The sequence below is a fragment of the Schistocerca nitens genome, chromosome 2, assembly GCF_023898315.1.
Source record: "Schistocerca nitens isolate TAMUIC-IGC-003100 chromosome 2, iqSchNite1.1, whole genome shotgun sequence".
In the NCBI taxonomy this organism is placed as follows: Eukaryota; Metazoa; Arthropoda; class Insecta; order Orthoptera; family Acrididae; genus Schistocerca; species Schistocerca nitens.
Genome location: NC_064615.1, coordinates 179,834,080 through 179,858,271, shown reverse-complemented (window position 1 = coordinate 179,858,271; position 24,192 = coordinate 179,834,080). Strand labels below are relative to the sequence as shown.

The window sequence follows — 24,192 nt, the reverse complement described above, 5'->3', positions numbered from 1 at the left end:
TTTAGGGAGTAAACGTAACAATGCATTGAACAATAGAGGAGTTAAGTCATCAAAAGGCACACAAAAAGCCTGAAGATTCTGCTAGCTTTTGGACAAAACCTTTTTTTAGTACAATAGAGTGCTTGTGCATATGAGTGTGTGCCCCCCCCCCCACCTCTCTCTACACACACACACACACACACACACACACACACACACACACACTGTCTCACCTGACTACAATGTGGCACTGCTGAAGTTCCACTCTGGGATCAGGGGTTGTGTTGGGAAGAAAGGTAGATTATCAGATACCCTGCCCCAGGGGAGGAGACAGAGAATCTGTAATTTTCCTAGCCTAAATCTCCACTAGCCCCTGCCCCACATCTATTTCCACCTTTCCCCCAGGACCATGAGTTCTCTCATCTTATACCCAAACCCTCTTCCCTAGTCTCCAATTTTTCTGTTCTATCTGCCCCTCCCAATCCATTTCTTTCAATCATTTGTGCTGTGCACAAAGACCTGTGCCTGCAGCCAAAATGAGATCACCAGTGCCTGTATTGCATTCCTATCCAATACACCAATTGCTTCTCCTCTCTCTCTCTATCTCTCTCTCTCTCTCTCTCTCCGTGTGTGTGTGTGTGTGTGTGCACGTGCACTTGCCTGTATGAAAGGTGTGTGTTTCTCTTTTGCTGATAAAGGCTGTGGGCGAAAGCTTTACATAAATGTCTTTTAATTGTGTCTTGTTTACAGTAAGTAGCAATCCATCTTTTCCTACACTGTTGTATGTTTACCTATAGGTAACACGGAGTATATCCCATTGTACTATTTATTAGTTGTTTTTTTTCCTGTTTCCTTCATATGGAGTGCTGCAAATAATCTACCCACGGGAGCAATATGCACATGGTTGTAGTATATTCCTGGAGTCATCATTTAAAGCTGGTTCTTGAAACTTTTAAGTAGGCTGTTTTGGGATAGTTTATGTCTATCTTCAAGAGTCTGCCAATTCAGTTTCTTCAGCATCTCTGTGAGACTTTCCCATGGGTCAGATAAACCTGGGAACATTCGTGCTGTCCCTTTTTGTACACACTGAATATTCCCTGTTAGCCCTGTTTGGTATGGGTCCCACACACCTGAACAGTATCCTAGGATGGCTCACACAGGTGATTTGTAGACTGATTACATTTCCCCAGTATTATGTCGATGAACTGAAGTGTACCACCCGTTGTATGCATGGCTGAGTGTACGTGCACATTCCGTTTCATACTCCTACACAGTGTTGCACCCAGATACTTAGTATGAGTTAACCGACCCCAGCTGTGGCTCGTCAATACAGTAGTTATAAATACCGTGTTTTTTTTTTTTTTTTTTTTTTTTTTTTTTTTTTTTTTTTAAAAAAAAGTGGACAATTTTACATTTCTGAACATTTAAAGCAAGTTGCCAATTTTCACAGCACTTTGAAATCTTATCAAGGTCTGGCTGAATGTTTATGCAGATTCTTTCAGACTGCACTTCATTGTAGATAGCTGCATCACATACAGAAAGTCTGAGGTTATTATTAATATTGTCTGCAAGGTGATTAAACTACAAGGGGCACAACACACTTCCCTGGCGAGCATCCAAAAGTACTTCTACATATGTTGTTGACTGTCCATTCAAAAACTTGCTGCACCCTCCCTACCAAAAAATCCTCAATCCAGTCACAAATACCCCATGTGATTATACTTTTGATAATAAGTGTAGATCTAGTAATGAGTCAAATGCTTTTCGGAAATAATAAAATTCTGCAACTGTCTGCCTACTTCAATCCAAAGCTTTCAGTATGTTATATGAAAAAAAGTGAGAAGTGGTTTCACAAGGTCAATGTTTTCAGAATCCATGCTGGTTGGCACGGAGAATGTTATTCTCTTCAAGGTACCTCAATATGTTTGAGCTTTTAATGTATTCTAAGATTCTGTAACTAATGAATGTAAAGGATGTTGGACAGTAGATTTGTGAGTCAGTTCTACTACCCTTCTTATACTGGCTGTGACCTGTGCTTTCTTCCAATTACTGGGCACATTTTTTTTGTTCAGAGGCTCTACAACAGATTGTTGTTAACAGAGGGGCTAATTCAGCTGCAAATTCAGTATGGAATCTGACAGTGATTTCATCAAGTCTAACAGATTTCTTCAATTTTAATGATTTCAGATGTTTCTCAACATCACTGACACAAACATTCATTTCACTCATCTTTCCGGCTGTACAATGATTAAACTGGTGAACCTCTCCTGGGTTTTCCTTTCTAAAGCAGTACTTGAAAACAGAGCTAAGCATTTCTGCTACTGCTTTGCTACTCTCTGTTTCAGTTTCTGTTTCATCTACGGGTAATTGACATTAACTCTGTTGCCACAAACAGCCTTTACGTGTGACAAGAATTTCTTTCGGGTTTGTGAAAGATTGTTTAGCAATATTCTTCCATGCACTGCTATCTTTGACAGCCAAATGTGTTTCCTTTAGCATCTCTCTATCTACAGGCCTAAGATTTGTTATACTTATTATGCAGTAGTCTCTGTTTCTTTAGAAATTTTTTACAGTGATTCCCTTCATTTATGAACTATTCTTTTGGGTATGTATCTATCCAGTGCATGGTCAACTACTCTTTTAACCTTTGAGACAAAATACTACTGTTTTATCTAGTTTGTTGAACAGATATATCTATATTCTTGTATTAGTTGCCCTTTGTATGAGGGCTATTCAGAAAGTAAGGAACAGTCGGGTGAGAAATGGTGAAAATCAAAACTGTTTTATTTGCAACAGTAAGCTACACCTTCCAGCTATTTCTCTACAAAGTTGCCACTCCTACTTAAGACATCTGTCATAGCATTGTATCAACTTTCCAATGTTCTCAATACAGAAGGCAGCCTCCTGTGCTTTCAGACAATACTGAACTACAGCTTGTTGTCTGTGCCAAAATGTTGTGTTCACAGTCAGCCATTCATAGGAGCAGAGATGAAAATCAAGGGAGCCAAGCCCAGGCTGTGTGACAGGTGATCAAACACTTCCCAACATAAACATTGCAGGAGCATCTTCATTTCCCCTGCAGTGTGCAGCCGAGACGTGACATGAAGATGAAAGTTGTGCCAGTTACGTTATGTGGGGTTGCATGAAATTGGGTGAAATTGCCTGGCAGGCATCCATACTTAGCAAAGACACTATTTTCTAGGTGTCTTATGTGCTCACTGTGTGCTCAGAACTGAGAAGAGCACCATGATGCTATCTAGGCCCGTACTAGAGACACTGTCCAACACTTCTGTACAAAGTTTCATCACATCTCCATTGTGGTTTCCATTTTGCGACCAATCATTCTTTACTTTCCAAATAGACTTTGTACTTTGGTAATCATTGTTGTCAGAACTGCCTCATGGTCACTGATACCATTTTTGATGTGGGCATCCTCAAAGAGGTCAGGTCTATTTGTTGCCATTAGATCTAATATATTTCCATCGTGAGAGGATTCCAAACTATCTGTTCTAAGCAGTTTTCATTAGAGGCATTTAGTAACATTTCACAGAATCCCCTGTCAAGCCCATCACTGAAACAACCGTAATTTTACCAACTGATCATTGGATTTTAAAGACTCCACCAGTAATTACAATATGATTGGGGAACTTATCTACTATTGAACTGAAGTCTTCTCTAAAGTTTTCAGATACATCAGAAAGTGAGTCTGGTGATCAATAGAAGAATCAAATTACAATTTTACACCCACTGCTGCTACTAGTCTTGCCCAAACAGAACCCTCGAAGTCTCTCTCTCTCTCTCTCCCTCTTTCATGACAACATGGTGAATGATCTTGCCTATGTATATTGCAGATAAACCTGATACAAACTAAACTTTGTAAGAAATTAACTGTTCGTAAATGCATTTTGGATGGGTTTTGTTGATGTAGTAGTTCATTTCTAAGACAAAACTGCCAGTGTCAGTGTCAAAACAATATGCCATGTATTTGATGAGAATAACAATATTTCTACTCTTTTTTGTCCAAACAATGCAGTAGCTTATGTTGTTTATGTACTGCAACTAGTTAGAATGATAACTTCCAGATGATTACAGAGAGTTTATCATCTTTTCAGTTACAGATGAAAGTAACAAACAGTAAAATATGAGAATTCAAAACAAAATACATCTCAAAATCAATGATAAATAAACAAATAACATAACAAAATAAAGATTCTGGGGATACATTATTCAGGTTAGTGAAAGGACATACTGGAGAGTTTTGAATAAGGCAAAAGATTACTCACAAAAACTAAGAAAGTTGTTTCACATTTAGCAAACTTGATAGAAAAGTACTTATTATATTAATATGAATGTAGGTGCATCCCTTTCCTAGGAAGATATGTAGGATTTTTGAGAAGATATTGATGACATGTTGGATAAATCTTTTGCTCACCTAAAACCTTACATGCGCTTGAAGTAATATCTTCCTTGCCTGCAAAATTGTTGAAAAATTTCATTTAAAACAGAGGTTGATCTGCTGCCATGAAAATTTTGCTGAAATGTAGAGGAAAAATGGCTGAGATTAAAAAAAGTGATTAAAAACAGAAAATAATGAATCTTTCTGCAAACCTTTCTTTAATCTCATTTCATTTTGTATCTAGTTCCTTCAGTAACTAACACAATATGGTTCATACTGAATTACCATAAATACAATGTAAGTCTAGTTGCTGCAGCAGAGATTTTCAATGTGTTATTGAAAACTTCTATTTTTTTCAGTGTATTGTATGGCAAAACTGCATGTAACAGTACTCAACCCTCACCTGCATGTTATTTAAATATTTTATAAAATCCCCCATTAGATTTAATCATCGTTCATAGTTACTCTTATAGTGTCCAAACAGTCCATTGTTACTTTTATGAATTTGTGATTATGTGTGAAATAATACAACATATGATACTAAAATGGTACAGTAGTTTATTTCCTTTTGTTGCTGAGTCACATCTTGTGCAGTTAACCTTACACACCCTTCAACATTTTGGTGTTCTATGATACAAATCTACAAATGTTTTCAAAAGTAATTATAGTTCATAAATAAAAGTTACAATATATGCTATATAACTGCTATGTAACTGAAACTCCGTACACTATCAGAAACATTGTTGTCTTCCTTGTGGTCCTTAAAAAATGAGAAAAGAAAGAAAATAGATTCAATGATGGAGCTACCAATGTGAAAGGACATAATTTAAAAGAGCACTTGAAACATAGCAAGTTGTATCTATTCCTGTTTCTGTTGTTATACTCCTGTTAATAATTATTTTTTCTTAGTGTTTAAGCTGATTGTACCTCTATAAGTAGGGCATATGCCAAGTACATATTCAAAATGGTTAATTTCTTATTTATGTAGTATGTCATTTAATTTCATAAATTGTATCATAATTTACCAACTGCTGATGATAGATGTATATTTAATTTACTGAAAACCATGTTAATTAATAGAAATCAGTAATCAAAGTAATTACAATATACACTCCTGGAAATGGAAAAAAGAACACATTGACACCGGTGTGTCAGACCCACCATACTTGCTCCGGACACTGCGAGAGGGCTGTACAAGCAATGATCACATGCACGGCACAGCGGACACACCAGGAACCGCGGTGTTGGCCGTCGAATGGCGCTAGCTGCGCAGCATTTGTGCACCGCCGCCGTCAGTGTCAGCCAGTTTGCCGTGGCATACGGAGCTCCATCGCAGTCTTTAACACTGGTAGCATGCCGCGACAACGTGGACGTGAACCGTATGTGCAGTTGACGGACTTTGAGCGAGGGCGTATAGTGGGCATGCGGGAGGCCGGGTGGACGTACCGCCGAATTGCTCAACACGTGGGGCGTGAGGTCTCCACAGTACATCGATGTTGTTGCCAGTGGTCGGCGGAAGGTGCACGTGCCCATCGACCTGGGACCGGACCGCAGCGACGCACGGATGCACGCCAAGACCGTAGGATCCTACGCAGTGCCGTAGGGGACCGCACCGCCACTTCCCAGCAAATTAGGGACACTGTTGCTCCTGGGGTATCGGCGAGGACCATTCGCAACCGTCTCCATGAAGCTGGGATACGGTCCCGCACACCGTTAGGCCGTCTTCCGCTCACGCCCCAACATCGTGCAGCCCGCCTCCAGTGGTGTCGCGACATGCGTGAATGGAGGGACGAATGGAGACGTGTCATCTTCAGCGATGAGAGTAGCTTCTGCCTTGGTGCCAATGATGGTCGTATGCGTGTTTGGCGCCGTGCAGGTGAGCGCCACAATCAGGACTGCATACGACCGAGGCACACAGGGCCAACACCCGGCATCATGGTGTGGGGAGCGATCTCCTACACTGGCCGTACACCACTGGTGATCGTCGAGGGGATACTGAATAGTGCACGGTACATCCAAACCGTCATCGAACCCATCGTTCTACCATTCCTAGACCGGTAAGGGAACTTGCTGTTCCAACAGGACAATGCACGTCCGCATGTATCCCGTGCCACCCAACGTGCTCTAGAAGGTGTAAGTCAACTACCCTGGCCAGCAAGATCTCCGGATCTGTCCCCCATTGAGCATGTTTGGGACTGGATGAAGCGTCGTCTCACGCGGTCTGCACGTCCAGCACGAACGCTGGTCCAACTGGGGCGCCAGGTGGAAATGGCATGGCAAGCCGTTCCACAGGACTACATCCAGCATCTCTACGATCGTCTCCATGGGAGAATAGCAGCCTGCATTGCTGCGAAAGGTGGATATACACTGTACTAGTGCCGACATTGTGCATGCTCTGTTGCCTGTGTCTATGTGCCTGTGGTTCTGTCAGTGTGATCATGTGATGTATCTGACCCCAGGAATGTGTCAATAAAGTTTCCCCTTCCTGGGACAATGAATTCACGGTGTTCTTATTTCAATTTCCTGGAGTGTATAAGGGGCATTCAAATGAAACCTAGTCACAAGTGTGAAGTAACGGTAATGATTTTATTAACTCAAAAATGTAGTTATACACAGTACACATACTCAAAAATAGTCACCAAAACTGTTGGCACTTTTATCACATTGTGACACTAACTGGTCGATTCTATCCTTGAAGAAGCTAGCAGGTTGCTGTCGGATCCAGGCCTGGACCCAGTCACACACTTCATTGTCCGTTGTGAATCGATGTCCACGAATAGCTTGTTTTAGACATCCAAACATATGAAAGTCAAACAGTGAAAGTTTGGAACTGTATGGTGGATGTTCCAGCGTTTCCCACTGAAACTGCTGCAATGTCATCCTCACCACATTGGCCATGTGTGGGCAGGCATTATCATGTACAAGGATAACACCATTGGACAACATGCCTTGGCATTATGACTTGATGGTTTGTCTAAGGTTCTGTAAAGTGGCTTGATAAAGCTGGGCATTGATGGTGGTTCCCCATTCCAGGAACTCAACAGGCACTGGGAGACATCATGACCTTACCAGAACTGGTGTGCATGGCCTTTGATTTCCCTGGAGGTGGTGAAGTCGCATGTTTCCACTACTTGCTCTGATGCTTGCTTTCCGGTTCAAAATGTTGACACCATATTTCGTCACCTGTGACCATACATGACAGAAAGCCTTATTGCTCCTTATGATAATGTTCCAAATGACTCAAAGACAGTGCCATTCAAGTATTCCGCTGTTCAGTGGTCAGATGGGGAGAACCCACTGCGCACATATTTTTCGAAAGTTCAAGTGTTGATGCATTATGGTGTGGGCAGTGCCCATGCTAATACCTAGTAACCAATGGATCTCATCCACAGTGATTTTGCAGTTGTCCAAGACTGAAGCATTCACTTACACAACCACTTCGGATGTGATGACACAATGAGCCTGTCCACGACAAGCATCATCTTCCAGTGACTTGCGCCTCTCAAGGAATCATTTGCACCATCACACAACACTTGAACAACTCAGACTGTACTCATCACACACAGCCTTCATCCGTCGATATATTCCACAGCCTCCAACTCCCTCCACCGCCAAAAATTGAACCACTCCTCATTGTTCTTGCTTACTCACCTGCATGTTCAGTAGTGGACGATAACTTCAGTAACCACCTTTTCTTCATCATGAAACGACAGTGGCTCTATGCAACATCAAATGGTGCGCACACATCAGCCTCTATACCAACAGATGGCGCCATCATACCCACAGTTACATGGTGCCATCTTACGTGTAAGGCAAAAGTAGATGCAATGACCAGGTTTCATTTGAGTGAACCTCATATAATGGTGAAATTCATGTGAGGTAATCAGCAGTTCTGAGTAAATTGACACCACTCATTAGAAAGTTCTCATTTCATTCTTTCTTGTGTCTTGTTTCTATTTTCTAAAAACTAATTAACTTACAAGAAATTCTTAGTTAAAGAGCATTCGCACCCAAATTTACTTTTACCAGCTGAGCCATTATGATTGTCATATTCCAGGATTTTACTTTATATTTTTATTGCCCCACTCTTCCTGAGCCAGATAATGCCCTTCATCATTCAATTAAGGCTTTAATTAAAAAGGTTCATAAAATAACAAAATTTTCAATGTGGCAACTTTACACAAAAACAGATAATCCACCGTCGAGGCATATAGTGTGCTAATCATATAATACTGAAAATTTTTATACTTATCTATCTAGCTATCTTCTAGTTGAAGTAAATCACTGCTGCGACATACAGTCATCTTCAATATTAAATTTTCACCCTCAAGTTTTATAAAGTATAATGTGACATACCCCCCATGAACCATGGACCTTGCCGATGATGGGGAGGCTTGCATGCCTCAGCGATACAGATGGCCGTACCGTAGGTGCAACCACAACGGAGGGGTATCTGTTGAGAGGCCAGACAAACATGTGGTTCCTGAAGAGGGGCAGCAGCCTTTTCAGTAGTTGCAGGGGCAACAGTCTGGATGATTGACTGATCTGGCCTTGTAACATTAACCAAAACGGCCTTGCTGTGCTGGTACTGCGAACGGCTGAAAGCAAGGGGAAACTACAGCCGTAATTTTTCCCGAGGACATGCAGCTTTACTGTATGATTAAATGATGATGGCGTCCTCTTGGGTAAAATATTCCGGAGGTAAAATAGTCCCCCATTCGGATCTCCGGGCGGGGACTACTCAAGAGGACGTCGATATCAGGAGAAAGAAAACTGGCGTTCTACGGATCGGAGCGTGGAATGTCAGATCCCTTGATCGGGCAGGTAGGTTAGAAAATTTAAAAAGGGAAATGGATAGGTTAAAGTTAGATATAGTGGGAATTAGTGAAGTTCGGTGGCAGGAGGAACAAGACTTTTGGTCAGGTGATTACAGGGTTATAAATACAAAATCAAATAGGGGTAATGCAGGAGTAGGTTTAATAATGAATAAAAAAAGTAGGAGTGTGGGTTAGCTACTACAAACAGCATAGTGAACGAATTATTGTGAACCAAGATAGACACAAAGCCCATGTCTACTACAGTAGTACAAATTTATATGCCAACTAGCTCTGCAGATGATGAAGAAATTGATGAAATGTATGACGAGATAAAAGAAATTATTCAGGTAGTGAAGGGAGATGAAAATTTAATAGTCATGGGTGACTGGAACTCGTCAGTAGGAAAAGGGAGAGAAGGAAACATAGTAGGTGAATATGGATTGGGGGGAAGAAATGAAAGAGGAAGCCGCCTTGTAGAATATTGCACAGAGCATAACTTAATCATAGCTAACACTTGGTTCAAGAATCATAAAAGAAGGTTGTATACCTGGAAGAATCCTGGAGATACTAAAAGGTATCAGATAGATTATATAATGGTAAGACAGAGATTTAGGAACCATGTTTTAAATTGTAAGACTTTTCCAGGGGCAGATGTGGATTCTGACCACAATCTATTGGTTATGAACTGCAGATTGAAACTGAAGAAACTGCAAAAAGGTGGGAATTTAAGGAGATGGGACGTGGATAAACTGGATGAACCAGAGGTTGAACAGAGTTTCAGGGAGAGCATAAGGGAACAATTGACAGGAATGGGGGAAAGAAATACAGTAGAAGAAGAATGGGTAGCTCTGAGGGATGAAGTAGTGAAGGCAGCAGACGATCAAGTAGGTAAAAAGGCGAGGGCTAATAGAAATCCTTGGGTAACAGAAGAAATATTGAATTTAATTGATGAAAGGAGAAAATATAAAAATGCAGTAAATGAAGCAGGCAAAAAGGAATACAAACATCTCAAAAATGAGATCGACAGGAAGTGCAAAATGGCTAAGCAGGGATGGCTAGGGGACAAACGTAAGGATGTAGAGGCTTGTCTGACTAGGGGTAAGATAGACACTGCCTACAGGAAAATTAAAGAGACCTTTGGAGAGAAGAGAACCACTTGTATGAATATCAAGAGCTCAGATGGCAACCCAGTTCTAAGCAAAGAAGGGAAAGCAGAAAGGTGGAAGGAGTATATAGAGGGTCTATACAGGGGTGATGTTTTTGAGGACAATATTATGGAAATGGAAGAGGATGTAGATGAAGACGAAAAGGGAGATAAGATACTGCGTGAAGAGTTTGACAGAGCACTGAAAGACCTGAGTCGAAACAAGGCCCCGGGAGTAGACAACATTCCATTGGAACTACTGACGGCCTTGGGAGTGCCAGTCATGACAAAACTCTACCATCTGGTGAGCAAGATGTATGAGACAGGCGAAATACCCTCAGACTTCAAGAAGAATATAATAATTCCAATCCCAAAGAAAGCAGGTGTTGACAGATGTGAAAATTATCGAACTATCAGTTTAATAAGTCACAGCTGCAAAATACTAACGCGAATTCTTTACAGACGAATAGAAAAACTGGTAGAAGCGGACCTCGGGGAAGATCAGTTTGGATTCCGTAGAAATGTTGGAACACGTGAGGCAATACTAACCTTACGACTTATCTTAGAAGAAAGATTAATAAAAGGCAAACCTACGTTTCTAGCATTTGTAGACTTAGAGAAAGCTTTTGACAATGTTAACTGGAATACTCTCTTTCAAATTCTGAAGGTGGCAGGGGTAAAATACAGGGAGCGAAAGGCTATTTACAATTTGTACAGAAACCAGATGGCAGTTATGAGTCAAGGGGCATGAAAGGGAAGCAGTGGTTGGGAAAGGAGTGAGACAGGGTTGTAGCCTCTCCCCGATGTTATTCAATCTGTATATTGAGCAAGCAGTAAAGGAAACAAAAGAAAAATTCGGAGTAGGTATTAAAATCCATGGAAAAGAAATACAAAATTTGAGTTTCGCCGATGACATTGTAATACTGTCAGAGACAGCAAAGGACTTGGAAGAGCAGTTGAACGGAATGGACAGTGTCTTGAAAGGAGGATATAAGATGAACATCAACAAAAGCAAAACGAGGATGATGGAATGTAGTCAAATTAAATCGGGTGATGCTGAGGGAATTAGATTAGGAAATGAGACACTTAAAGTAGTAAAGGAGTTTTGCTATTTGGGGAGTAAAATAACTGATGATGGTCGAAGTAGAGAGGATATAAAATGTAGACTGGCAATGGCAAGGAAATCGTTTCTGAAGAAGAGAAATTTGTTAACATCGAGTATAGATTTAAGTGTCAGGAAGTCGTTTCTGAAAGTATTTGTATAGAGTGTAGCCATGTATGGAAGTGAAACATGGACGATAACTAGTTTGGACTAGAAGAGAATAGAAGCTTTCGAAATGTGGTGCTACAGAAGAATGCTGAAGATAAGGTGGGTAGATCACGTAACTAATGAGGAGGTATTGAATAGGATTGGGGAGAAGAGAAGTTTGTGGCACAACTTGACTAGAAGAAGGGATCGGTTGGTAGGACATGTTTTGAGGCATCAAGGGATCACAAATTCAGCATTGGAGGGCAGCGTGGAGGGTAAAAATCGTAGAGGGAGACCAAGAGATGAATACACTAAGCAGATTCAGAAGGATGTAGGTTGAAGTAGGTACTGGGAGATGAAGAAGCTTGCACAGGATAGAGTAGCATGGAGAGCCGCATCAAACCAGTCTCAGGACTGAAGACCACAACAACAACAACAATGTGACATAAATTTTTGTTGGTGAGACATCCACAACCATTATTTGTGCAAATGTTTAAAACATCTGATACAACAGTACAGTTACTTATTGACTGAAGTCTTTACACTACCAGGTTTCAGGGACTCAGCTCCATCTTCAGGAGTATCTATAAACAGTAGGTCGAAGTGTACATGTCAAAGCTAACTTACAAGGCAACTCATTTGCCATACAAGGCTCATCAGACTGAATACCCAAATGTGCCCCTGCAACAACCACTTTTCAACTGTAATTGTCATAAGTCACCCTCATCCTGAAAGGGCCGGCGAGAGGCCACAGAGTGAAAGGACCAAGTGAATAAATACATAGTGCTGTCGTTGGAAGGCAGCAAGCAGATAACATATAACAAATACTCATACACAACTAATGTGTCCCACTTGCCAACAGAAAGAGAACTTGTCTCACAATGGGAAGAATTTATTAAGAGTTGTGGCAATTATTTTTGAGATAATAAACAGTTTACTTACTTCCACATGTCTTGTTTTTATTTGACTGCCCCTAATAGTAACAAAATTAGTTAAAACAATGCGTACTGGTGAAATCTGTGTGACCTAATCAGTAGTTCTGACAGAATTGACACCTCTTGTTAGAAAGTCCTCATTTCATTCTTTCTAGTGACCTCTTTCAGTTTTGCAAACACTAATTAACTTAAAAAATGTTCATAATTAAAGATCAGTCACATCATTATGCTTGTTAGATTCCAGGATTTGACTTTATTTTGATTTTTTTTTTTTTTGCCTAAATTTTCTAAACCAGATAACAAGCTTCATTTTTCAGTTAAGCCTTTATCTAAAAGTTTACACAAATTAACAAAATTTTAAACAAAGCAACTTTACCTATGCTTATGAAATAGTACTGTGAACTTTTATGAGGTTTGACAATGAAGTGATGAGACTGACTTCCTCCTCCATAGGGTGGCAACCATGCAGCCTGCTACTGCAGGCAGTGTGTGATGTTTGCCTTTCCCCACCACAGCCACAAGTGGCATGCACCTACAATGTTTCAATCAGGAGTAGCGGCTTGAAGAATGAAGTCCTGTGTTTGCTCCTCATCACAACAATGACAACTTAACACATTGTGCAGCAGTGTCCCAGCTCTTCATGTGTGAAACTCAGTGAGAATCCTGCTGTAACGTATGTGAAGTTTCAGCAGGCTTTTGCTTTTGGAAATGAGGTTTTATCAAGGGCAAATGTGTTATGTTGGCTCTGAGCACTATGCGACTTAACTTCTGAGGTCATCAGTCGCCTAGAACTTAGAACTAATTAAACCTAACTAACCTAAGGACATCACACACATCCATGCCCGGGGCAGGATTTGAACCTGCGACCGTAGCGGTCACTCGGCTCCAGACTATAGCGCCTAGGACCGCACGACCACTCTGGCCAGCCAAATGTGTTTTGTTGGTACAAAATGTTTTCTGAAAGTAGAAACAATGCTGAAGATCAACAACGCATTGGGTGATCATCAACAGCAAGAACAGCTGACAATATAGCCATAGTGAATGGACTTGTTTGAATTGACGGAAGATAAACTCTGAAAAAGATTGTAAATGGAGTGAACATTAGCAGAGTCAAACTGTTTACTTGAAATTGACTGGAAATCTGGGAATAAGAAAACTTCATGCCAAAAATGGTTCCCAAAAATCACACACAGCACACACAAAAAAATAAATAAAATAAAAAAATAAAAAAATAAATCAACAAAGGATTGTGGCTGCTGATCAGTTGGAGCAAGTGTAACTGAATCCAGAATTACTGAACCAATTTGCCACTTGTGATTAAAGTTAGTTTCTCCAGTGTGATACTGATATAAAACATCAAAGGTCGCAATGGTGTTTGAAGGAACTGCCAAGACCAAAGAAGCTGGTCATGTTGAAGTCAAAGGTGAAATGTATGCTTGTGTGTTTCTTTGTTTCCATTGGCATTGGCATATGAGTGGTTACCTCCAGACCACACAGTAAACCAATATTACTACCAATCAATTCTTAAAAGGTTTCAAAAAAGGGTCCTTCATGATAATGCACCATCCCACACTGCATTGTCTGTTGGACAATTTTTGGTGTCAAAGTTCATTGTGTGGCTTATGTGATTTTTTTAATTCCCAAAACTGACATCAGTTGCTAAAGGAAACCATTTTGAAACAGCACAGGAGATCCAAACAGCTTTAACTAGGGATTTTACTGGTATATCAGAAGTTGAGTTCGAGAGATGCTACCAACATTGTAAACACCAGTGGAGTAATTGTGTGCAGTTGGTTAAAAATATAAGTAAAGCTGTTTTTCTAACCAGTTTTATTATTTTACTGTTGTATTTTGGTTACTTTTCTAACCAGCTATCTTCTAGTTAAAGCTAATCATTGTCAGAACCTGTAAGTCATCTATATTATAAAATTTTCATCTTTCAGTTTTATAAACTGCAATGTAATTATCAAGATTACAAAATACCATTACGCCAGACTTTATATAATACCTCCAACCCAAAAATCTTCAGTCTGCTCCCAGTAATCACACAAGTAAGACCTACATACAACAAATCTGTCACCAGCATATGTACAGTCAACATCATTTGTTAAATATCTTTACAAACTTTTGCAGTCAATACACATATGAACTGTGTCTGCACTTTAAGTACCTTTACTGTTTTGAAAGTGATTGTTGACTCATACCAAGCTGTGCATAACTGACTATTGTTCAAAGAACTGTGATCTGTGGTAGATTAATGTTTGCAAAACTTGTTGCCACTGAAATTATCAAGAAATGTAAGCACTAGCCTGGTGTTGATGGTATGTAAACAGTAATGTAAGGTTCAATGTCAAATTTGAAAAATGCAAAATCATGAAAAATTTTGCTCAAATGTCATTGAACTGTATGATCACCAACAAAAGCAATTTCAGATTATGAAACTATAATTCTGCATGAGCCAAAGAGGAACTTCAAACTACAACCAGGTTAGTACATATACAAATTCTTAGTGTTTCGACACACTAAATAACCTCTACATCCTTCTGTTAATTCTGGAATTTTTCTATTTGTTTTTGTTAACTTTCCAAACACAAAAGTGGCTTTGTGGCTTTGTAACACCTGAGTATCACTGCCTTTCATATGTCTTAATTTGTCTCATAACTGCCAAATTAACCAAGTAACTCTGTTTACTATGAAATGTAATATGTATTCATTTTCTGAAACCCTTTAGTCCAGCTTACAGTACTATCTAGCAAACATAAAGAGTGCCATCAGTTAGAGGGGGGGGAAAAAAACAATGGTCTACATCTTCATCTACATCATATTCCACTAGCCATCTGATCAGTGTATGTCAAAGGGTACTTCTGGTACCACTAACGGATCCCCCTTACCCTGTTCCACTCATGATTGGCACACAGGGACAACGATTGTTGGTAAGCGTCTGTACTGGCTCTGATTTCTCGAATTTTCTTGTCATGGTCATTATGCAAGATGTATGTGGAAGGAAGTAATATGTTGTCAGGGCTCTCTCGAAATTTCAATAGTAAACCTCTTCATGGAGCATAACACCTCTCTAGTAACATCCATCAATGGACTTTGTTGAGCATCTCAGTAACACTCTTTTGCAGAGTAAATGACCCCATGACAAAATGCACCACTCTTCCACTGGATCTTCTCTATCTCTCCAATCAGTCCTATCTGGTAAGGATCCCATACTGCTGAACAATATTAAAGTCAGTCAAACAAGGCCTTATAAGCCACTTCTTTGTGGATGAGTTACACTTCCTTAAGATTCTTCCTCAGTCTGACATTTGCTTTGCCTATTATTTGTTTTAAGTTGTCATTCTACTTAAGGTCACTTTGGATAGTTACTCCCCGATATTTTATGGTAGGATTGTTTCCAGCAGTTTGTCACTGATAGGCAGTTGTAAAATAGTGGATGTCTTTCCCCATGTATGCACAATACCTTACATTATTTACATTTAGGGTCAACTGCCACAGCCTGCTGCATTCACATTCCTCAGCAGGTCATTCTGCAAATTGATAATGTCTTCTGGCACAGCTACTTAGTTATATACAGCCACATCATCTACAAACAGCCTTAAAGAGCATCCAATGCTTTTTTAGATTATTTATGTACATTGTGAGCAGTAACGACCCTATCACACTTCCTTGGAGTACTCCAGAAATTACCTTTTCACCTGTCAATTTTTTTCCATTAAGAGTGACATGTTGAGTTCTATCTGAAAGGAAGTCTTGAATCCAGTCACAAAACAGGTCCAGTACTCAATAATCTCATACTGTGTCCCACCCCCCCCCCCCCCCACCCCCATCCTTCCCTGTCCCCCCCCCCCCCCCCTTCCTCTATTGGCAGTGTGGGACTGTGTCAGATGCCTTTCTGAAGTCACTGAACACAGCATCAACCTATCAACCTCAGTGCTGTGGTCTACATTGGTCTGGATCTCATGGAGGAACAGAGTGAACTGAGTGTTGTTTGTGGATCCAGGATGATTTTTATACACGAGATTTTCGTTCTCCGAGAAAGTCATAATTCTTTAGCATAAAAGATGTTGCATAATTCTACAACATATCAACGTCAACAATTTAGGTTTATAACTGTTTCTGTATACCCATGGGATTATAAAACAGACAAGAAAAATAAAGGTTGGAGGGATAAAAGAGATGACAAAATGCAGAAGAGGAGCGACCAAAAGAAGATGATTAAGGTAGTGGTGGGGATTACAAAATCAGGTCCCTGTGCTGGCAAATTTTAGTTCGAGACAATGAAGCTATGTTTTTTGCAGGAAACTAAATGGTTACTCATGGTTTCAGTGAGTAATTCTTGTCTGATGTATTTTGTAACAGTGAAATTGAGATGGAGGAAACAATTACGTAAAAATGTTATTTCTTTTTGTTAACAGATATTGCCACAACAGGCAAATGCCTAATGGTTGAAGTGTAGAGGAAGCAAATTAATAGAGTCATTTTGGATCAAAACAGGTGTTTCAGCTTACTGACTGTGTAAAGTGATCTATACAGTAAGAATTTACGCGACAATAAAAGAGTGCAAGTGCTATCGTTAACACTTTTGGTGAAATTTTAAAATCATCCAGGAATTAATATTAAATTCAAAATATCACTTAACAGATTTTTTTCACTACTAGAAGTAAATTTCATAATAAATTATTAAAAAGTATGTAATTAAACTTATAAAAGTCTACAGATCAGTAAAGGAATTTATATGTCCTACAAGTTGAAATAAGAAATTTTTATAATGACTAGGACAAGTTAGTATGCCATGAATTTGCAGAACCATAGAAATTAGTGCAATCTATTAAGACACATGGCTAAAGAGCAAAATCTAATACATTAATAATGCAAATTAAAAATTTGATTTGCATCTTATGTAATGAAATGAGAGACAAGAGAACAACTCATTAAGCAGGAAGATGTCTCCATTAAAACGAGTTCTTTTTGTAGGTAACTACAGTTCTATACAGCACAGAATCTATAATACTGAGTGACTATCTAGGAGCCCAGAACCTGGTACCAGATGAATGTTGCCTATGTTATGGCTTCCAGGGCAAAAAAAATTGTTTAACTATCAACCAAATTTAAGGACTTATAATGCTGTCATAATCTACTCATATATCACTGAACATATCTGCAAAATTGTATCACCGTATGACACACAGTTCAGGAGCTATGAAGTCATAGACATTTACATGTGTGAAAAACTACCTTCTGCTTAAAATGGTGTGCAGTAAAACTTCTACATCAGGCATGACATTTTAATTTGTTACTTCTTTATTACTAACTCCATTCGCAACACATTTGCAGGCAGTAGCTATATATATCACTGAATGTACCTGCAAAATTATATTATTTCAAAATGGAGTGCAAATTACCCAGGCTATATTCATCCAGTGTTTCACACTGAGAGTACTTAGTGACTTCCAAAAAACTTTACACATGATTTTAAACACTTTCTAATTTTTTTCCTCACTTAGGTGCTGAATGTCAATTACTTAACATCCGCCCCATAGCTTCCCGACGCTGCACCCAGCAGCCTTGTCTTGTCACCATCTAGTCCCTGCATGCTCTGCCAGGCAGTGCTTACTTCTCTCCCCAACCTGTACCCTTGTATCCCACCCTCTTCCCCTATACTCTGGATTGCTGCTTCTGTTTGACGCAGTTGCATTCTGACCAGAGTGGCCAAAGATAGCAGTCATGTGTGCGTGAGGTGTGCTTCCTTGTGTGAAAGTGTGTGTGTTACCTTTCCGAAAGCTCAGAGTGTAACAGTCTTTTTATTGTGCCTGTCTGCAACTCAACATGTCATCCTTATGGTGAGTAGCAATCTATTTTTTCCATAACATAGTTGACATTGCAACCTGGATTTTCCATTGTTTAATTTAACACATTAACTCATTTGTAAAGTAATCAGACATATATGAATAATCAAGCTCTTTATCATTCTCGCTTCAAGTCAATGCCAGGGCCCTCTTTAGGAAGTAGGCATATTAAAAATGAATTCACTAAAAATACTTTCATAACACACTTATTGATATGAGGTACAGCAGTCTGAAGACCATAAAATGGTAACACTACAAAGGGAAAAATGTTTTCATCACTTTTCTGTAAAGCTGGCTTTGATTCAGATAGGGCCTAATTATATATTCTCAGGTTAAAAATCTGCCCACTTCCCTACTGTCAAATAACACCCAACATAGAAGAACGGTGCTTTTAAAACACTTCCTTTTTTGCTTCCTATATGACCTGCTGCACAAAATTATTTATGTTACAATAATTGCCACAATTGGCTTCCAAGTTCATTTCTATTCATACAAAATATAAACTTTATGCTATTCCTTCTGTAGACTTCATATAATGTGAATGATTTATGGAAAAGGAACTAACTGACAGAGAAGAATAATGCAGCATACAATGGACCAGAAGATATCCAGGGAAATGGGAATCAACTTTATGACAGTCCACATACTCAGGAACCTGCAGTGCCACTACTAAAGTTGTATGCTATAGCAATGGAATTCACCAACAATAAAAAAGTAAGAAATGCAAATGGTATATGGATTATCATAACATAAGCATCAATTATATAAACTGATCATAATCATTAAGAATTTGTCCCCTAGGATATCACATATGAAGCAGAGACCTGTTCTTGACATTGCAGGAAAAATGTACAATAATTCATGGAAACACAGCTTTTTTGTAAATGGGAATGTCTTTTCCTTACAATTATTCTGGGTCAGGGACTTGAGTCACATTACGAAAGAATAGTAAGTTTCTGATTCTCTTTAAACCTCATTTTCTTTACTTTTTTTTAAATTTACCATTGTTTCTCACCCAGGACTCCCCCAGTTCCCTACGTGGTAACCAGAACAGTAGTAGCTACCATCCACATTACATTAATCTTCTCCTCAAATTTAAACTACCAACAAAGCCCAACAGTTCAGCTTGGTTTTGTATAATTTGAACAGATGGTCCCAGTTTTAGCATTTCTGTTGTTGCTCATACAGTTTTCAAGAACCAGACTCAAATGACTAATAATCATTGGATGTTTTTCTTTTTATTTCTTTCCCTCTGAATAATGCTGCCTCCCTGTTGTTTGTAACTGGTGTCCTATAAATACAATTTAACTTAAATAAGGTAAATGTTAAAAAAATGGTTCAAATGGCTCTGAGCACTATGGGACTTAACATCTGAGGTCATCAGTCCCCTAGAACTTAGAACTACTTAAACCTAACGACATCACACACATCCATGCCCAAGGCAGGATTTGAACCTGCGACCTTGGCAGTCGCGCGGTTCCAGACTGAAGCGTCTAGAACTGCTCGGCCACAACGGCCGGCGGTAAATGTTACTTTCACTTCTAAATTTAATAACATTTATGTGAACTGGCTGCAGGTATGTGGTCAATCTTACAGACACCCTGGGAATTATACACAAATGTTACCAAAGAAAGTGTGGAACAATGGTTACTGAAGTAAAAATTCTTCAAGTAAGGATGTATGTCATATATCAAACACTATTTTCAACAAAACATTATTGGTATTGATAATGATGTAATATAAATTTGTGAATAAACAACTGCTTCTTGATAAATGTCTTGTGATAATGACAATAAACAACTTACCACCCTAACATGTGACATCAACTTCTGCACAAATATGTGGGTTAAAGGAAGTGACAATGTTTTGGGATGGTTCACACAAGACATAGTGCAAGCATGTACTGGTGCACAAAAACAGAATTGCTCACTAAGTTAATATTTATTTATAGTTCTGTTGGTATGAGGAGCTACTCACAAGAAATTATCACACTGTCACAAACCATTACCCGCTGCAAGTGCAACCACTTTGCCACTGAACATGGGCCCTCACACAAGCAAGCACCAACATTGTCCACACAATAGTTTGGTGGGGGTGGAGGGGCGCAAATCGAGGAGATATGAAGTATTTTTAATATTTTGGAAGGCGAATGGCAGCTAGTAAAAGGCAACCACTGAAATCACAGCATTTGCCACAGCACAGGCTAGCACTGATGGCACTACACAACTCATCACTCAGGCGACCACCGAAACTGCAGCACCATGAAGCTCTGTCAGGCACCTGTGTGTAGCTATATACTGTTACAGTTAAGTTTCAGTAGAGTGAACACAACAGATTTACACTACAGTTGGTAGGAATTGTATGCAGCACTGACAAACTCTATCATGAGGTTCCTGTATTTCTGCTTTTATGTTAGCTGTCTCACCCGCATACTAGTCATGCACTGCTGTGATCGCTGCTGTAAGCCTGCAGATTGGCCAAGGCTATTAGCAGCCCTGCATTGTGACCTGTGCTGTTAAGTCCACACCATCGCCAAAAGATGGCAGTACTGTGGCTGTCTGTATTTGGCTGTCATGGATGGTAGTCACCACACAGACACCTCCCCAGGAATAGCAGAGCAGTGAAGCAAATTGAGCTTGGAAGCACAATCGTCACCCAGAGCAGGACTGACTGTCTTGAATCGATGGCCACGCTGACTGGGGAGGTGGTGGTAGCGGTGGTGTTGGCGGCAGTGGTGGTGGTGGTAGGGGTGGTCGGCCATCTGAGAGGGGTGTGTAGGGGCAGGCTCAGGTGGGAAGATGTGGCCAGCTTAACATTGTCCAATGGCACTGTATATTCCCACTGATGGCTAACTCCAGTGTATGGTAACCATGTCCAACAATTATGTAAGAACTGGAGTATGGAGATTGACGATCAGTCCTGACCTCTTCACGCCGGACCATTACCTCTGTGGCAGTAGACAAATGTGTACGAATGAATGAAGGTGAGGTGCCATGCTGAGAGCTGGCTCGAGAAAGGATGTGTGCAATGTCGGAGTGCAGCCCATCCAGGAAGGCCGGTACATCAGAGACAGAAGTGGCAGCAGGGAGCTTGACAAATTCTCCAGGTATCTGAAGGGGCAAAGGGGTTTACCACAGACCAGTTCCATCACTGAGGAATTGAGGTCCATCTTAAAGGTGGTGCAGAGGCTGAGAGGCTGAGAAGAACAATAGGGAGTACAATATCTCATGCTGTGTTGTGGCAAAGTAGAGCAGTCTTCAAAGTTTGATGCTATCGCTTGATTATACCATTGCTGGCTTGTTGGTATGAGGTGGTGATAAGTGCCACAGAGTCAGGCAAGCTTGCTGAACTGCTGGGATCAAATTACCTTCTGCGATCTGTGGTGATCTGGAGTGGGAAACCGCTGGCCATGTGAGGTGGGGAGTGGACTGACATTGTCAATATGGATGTAGGTAAACCTCCCTGTATTCTAAGGGAAATCACCAAGAGGAGCATAAAAACGCTGGCCAACCTTACTATGCTGACAAGCAACACAACAGCAAGACCCAGCTGTGGCAGTCTGAGCAGATACCAAGCCACACATAGCGATGGGTAACAAGCATTGTAGTGGCCTTAATGCACAGGTCTTGGATGCTGTCAAAGGTCTGCCAGTGGAAAGCAGCTGGTTGGAAAGCTTGTGGCTTGCCAATGGAGGTGTCACACGATAGTTTTGTGTCTATGCCAAGGATAGAGACAAGTTCCAGTCTGAGGCCAGTGTTTGGGTCATGGGGTCCAGCTCCATATTGACCTCTTCTGCTGCAGTGAGTGATCACAGTGACTTGTGACATATGATCGGTAACAGTATTTTCCATTCCTGAGACATGCCAAATGTCTGCACTGAACTGAGCGGTATATTCCAATACAAAGAACTAGGTTGGTGGGCAGAGACAGTTTGTCTGCTGGAAGGCTTATATGAGGGGTTTGTGGCTGGCAAATATCATTAAGTTCCTAGCCTTCAGTAATGGGCGAAAGTAGCAGATCATCTCATAGAAGGCAAGGGACTCCACTTACGTTGTATAGGCATGAGCTTCTTTGAAAAGAAGGCCAACGGTTGTCAGGAACCAATGAAGAGGTGCTGAAAGACTATGCTTAAGACTGCTGTCTGGCATCAACCACCAGTGCCAGCACGGCATCATGTGCTGGGTGAGACAGAAATGCCCTGTGGCAAGGCTTTTTTGGCAGCAATGATGGCGATTCCTATTTGATTCATCCGAGGAAAGAGATCATTGCTCTCAGTGTTAGGATCAGCAAGAACATCTACCAGTGGCTTTTGAATGGAGGTTGTGCAGGGGACATAATAGTGGTACAAGCATCCTGAGGAACCAGTGAAGTTCTTGGAAAGTTCTTGGGTGCTGAGTTTCACAAATAGTCTGAATTTCTTCAGGAAGGGGGAGTGATACTGTCTGCACAAATCTGGTGGTCCAGGAATGTCACCTTGGAGGCACTGAAGCTGAATTTGGAGGGATTAATGATAACCCTGAAGTCATTTATCTTTTGAAACTCTGTTGACAGATGTTCATGGTGTTGCTATGGTGAAGAAGAAAACACCAGGTCTTTGAGATAGGCAAAGGAAAAGGTTAGGTCAAGTAGCACACTGTGGATGAATTGCTGCCATGTCTGTGCAGCTTTTCGGAGACAAAATGTCACATAAAGTGATTCAAAGATGCCAAAGGGCATGCTATTGGCTGTCTTCCATGACAAGTGTTGTCAGCACGGGTGCCTCCAAGCAGTCGATGGACTCACCACCAAAGCACCACTGAGGACATGACTGAAGTGGTGAAGGTTTAGGACCAGTTACCTGTCCAGGATGGTGTGATGCATTCAGAGCACGACAGTTGCTGCAGGTTAGCAGGATGAAGCCTTCTTCAATGTGAGGCGGGGAGCAGAGGGCCAGGGTTTGTATGAATGGTGAATGATGCCATCCCAAAGCACAGCCTTAAATTCAGCTTTGGCTGCAGCAAGCCACTCTGGTGTTAGTCAACATGGTATGTTGAAAACTGGATGGCTAGGCATGGTACAGATGTGATGGACTATGCTATACTTTACTTCTTGTAGAACTCCAGGTGGCATGTGATGGCTGGGAAATGGTCAAGAAGGTCTTGGTACACACCTGTGTCAATGGCATGGATGAGCTTCAGCACAGAGTTCTGCACAACATGGCGGAACTCCTTGTCAATGAGATGAGAGCTGGCAATGTCAGGGAGGAGTTAAAATGTGCTACTAGATCAGCACCAGTGATTGGCACTGTGACATTTGTGCAGTGGATTGCCAACTGAAGATGCGGTGCTCTCCTAGGTTCAACTGCATCAGGTAGACACCACAGTTAGCAAAGGACAAGCTGTTGGCAGCTGGCAGCCAAAATGACATTGTTGGTCAACACCCAGGAATCAGAAAGTCAACATGTGTGGATGGGCATACAGATTGGAACCAGAGTCTATAAGTAAAAGCATGCAAGACTAGTCGGAGATGAAGAAGTGCTTTGAAGTAGCATGGCATCCATGTGTGCTCGCTTGCAGATGCCACTGGTGATTGTGTGGTTGCATGGTGGGTAAAAGTGGGAACCTTGCTAATCAAAGTTAATCTTCGGCATGCTGATGGTCCCAGTTGTGCTGGCAAAGGCATGGTGACTGGGTACAAAGTGCAGATACTTGCACCAAAGGGTGCAAATCCACTGTACTGTATCTCAGTGTAGTCATTGTGTTTGAGGTAGCAGCAACAAGTGTTGGGGTAGAACATAGGGCCGCAGTGAGGGACCATAGTGTCAGCAAGGGCTGCTAATTG

At 40.7% G+C, this 24,192-nt stretch overlaps 2 protein-coding genes across 13 annotated transcripts in view; one reads left to right on the top strand and one right to left on the bottom strand.

Moving 5' to 3' along the window:
- The window catches only part of LOC126235854 (cryptochrome-1-like), a 460,492-nt gene that overhangs the window by 28,995 nt on the left and 407,305 nt on the right, over nucleotides 1-24,192 (bottom strand). The window contains exon 10 of one of the 6 annotated variants that reach the window (XR_007544822.1): nucleotides 4,412-4,512. The exons of 4 other annotated variants lie outside the window; for them this stretch is intronic. Coding sequence is in view for 1 of the 2 variants with exons in the window: in XM_049944719.1 (XP_049800676.1) it covers nucleotides 4,412-4,450 (39 nt within the window). In the remaining variant the exon portion in view is untranslated. The remainder of the gene's footprint in view (nucleotides 1-4,411; nucleotides 4,513-24,192) is intronic. One more of the 6 variants, XM_049944719.1, reaches the window with a different exon arrangement.
- The window catches only part of LOC126235855 (probable glutamate--tRNA ligase, mitochondrial), a 353,293-nt gene that overhangs the window by 183,459 nt on the left and 145,642 nt on the right, over nucleotides 1-24,192 (top strand). The gene's annotated exons all lie outside the window — the stretch shown is intronic.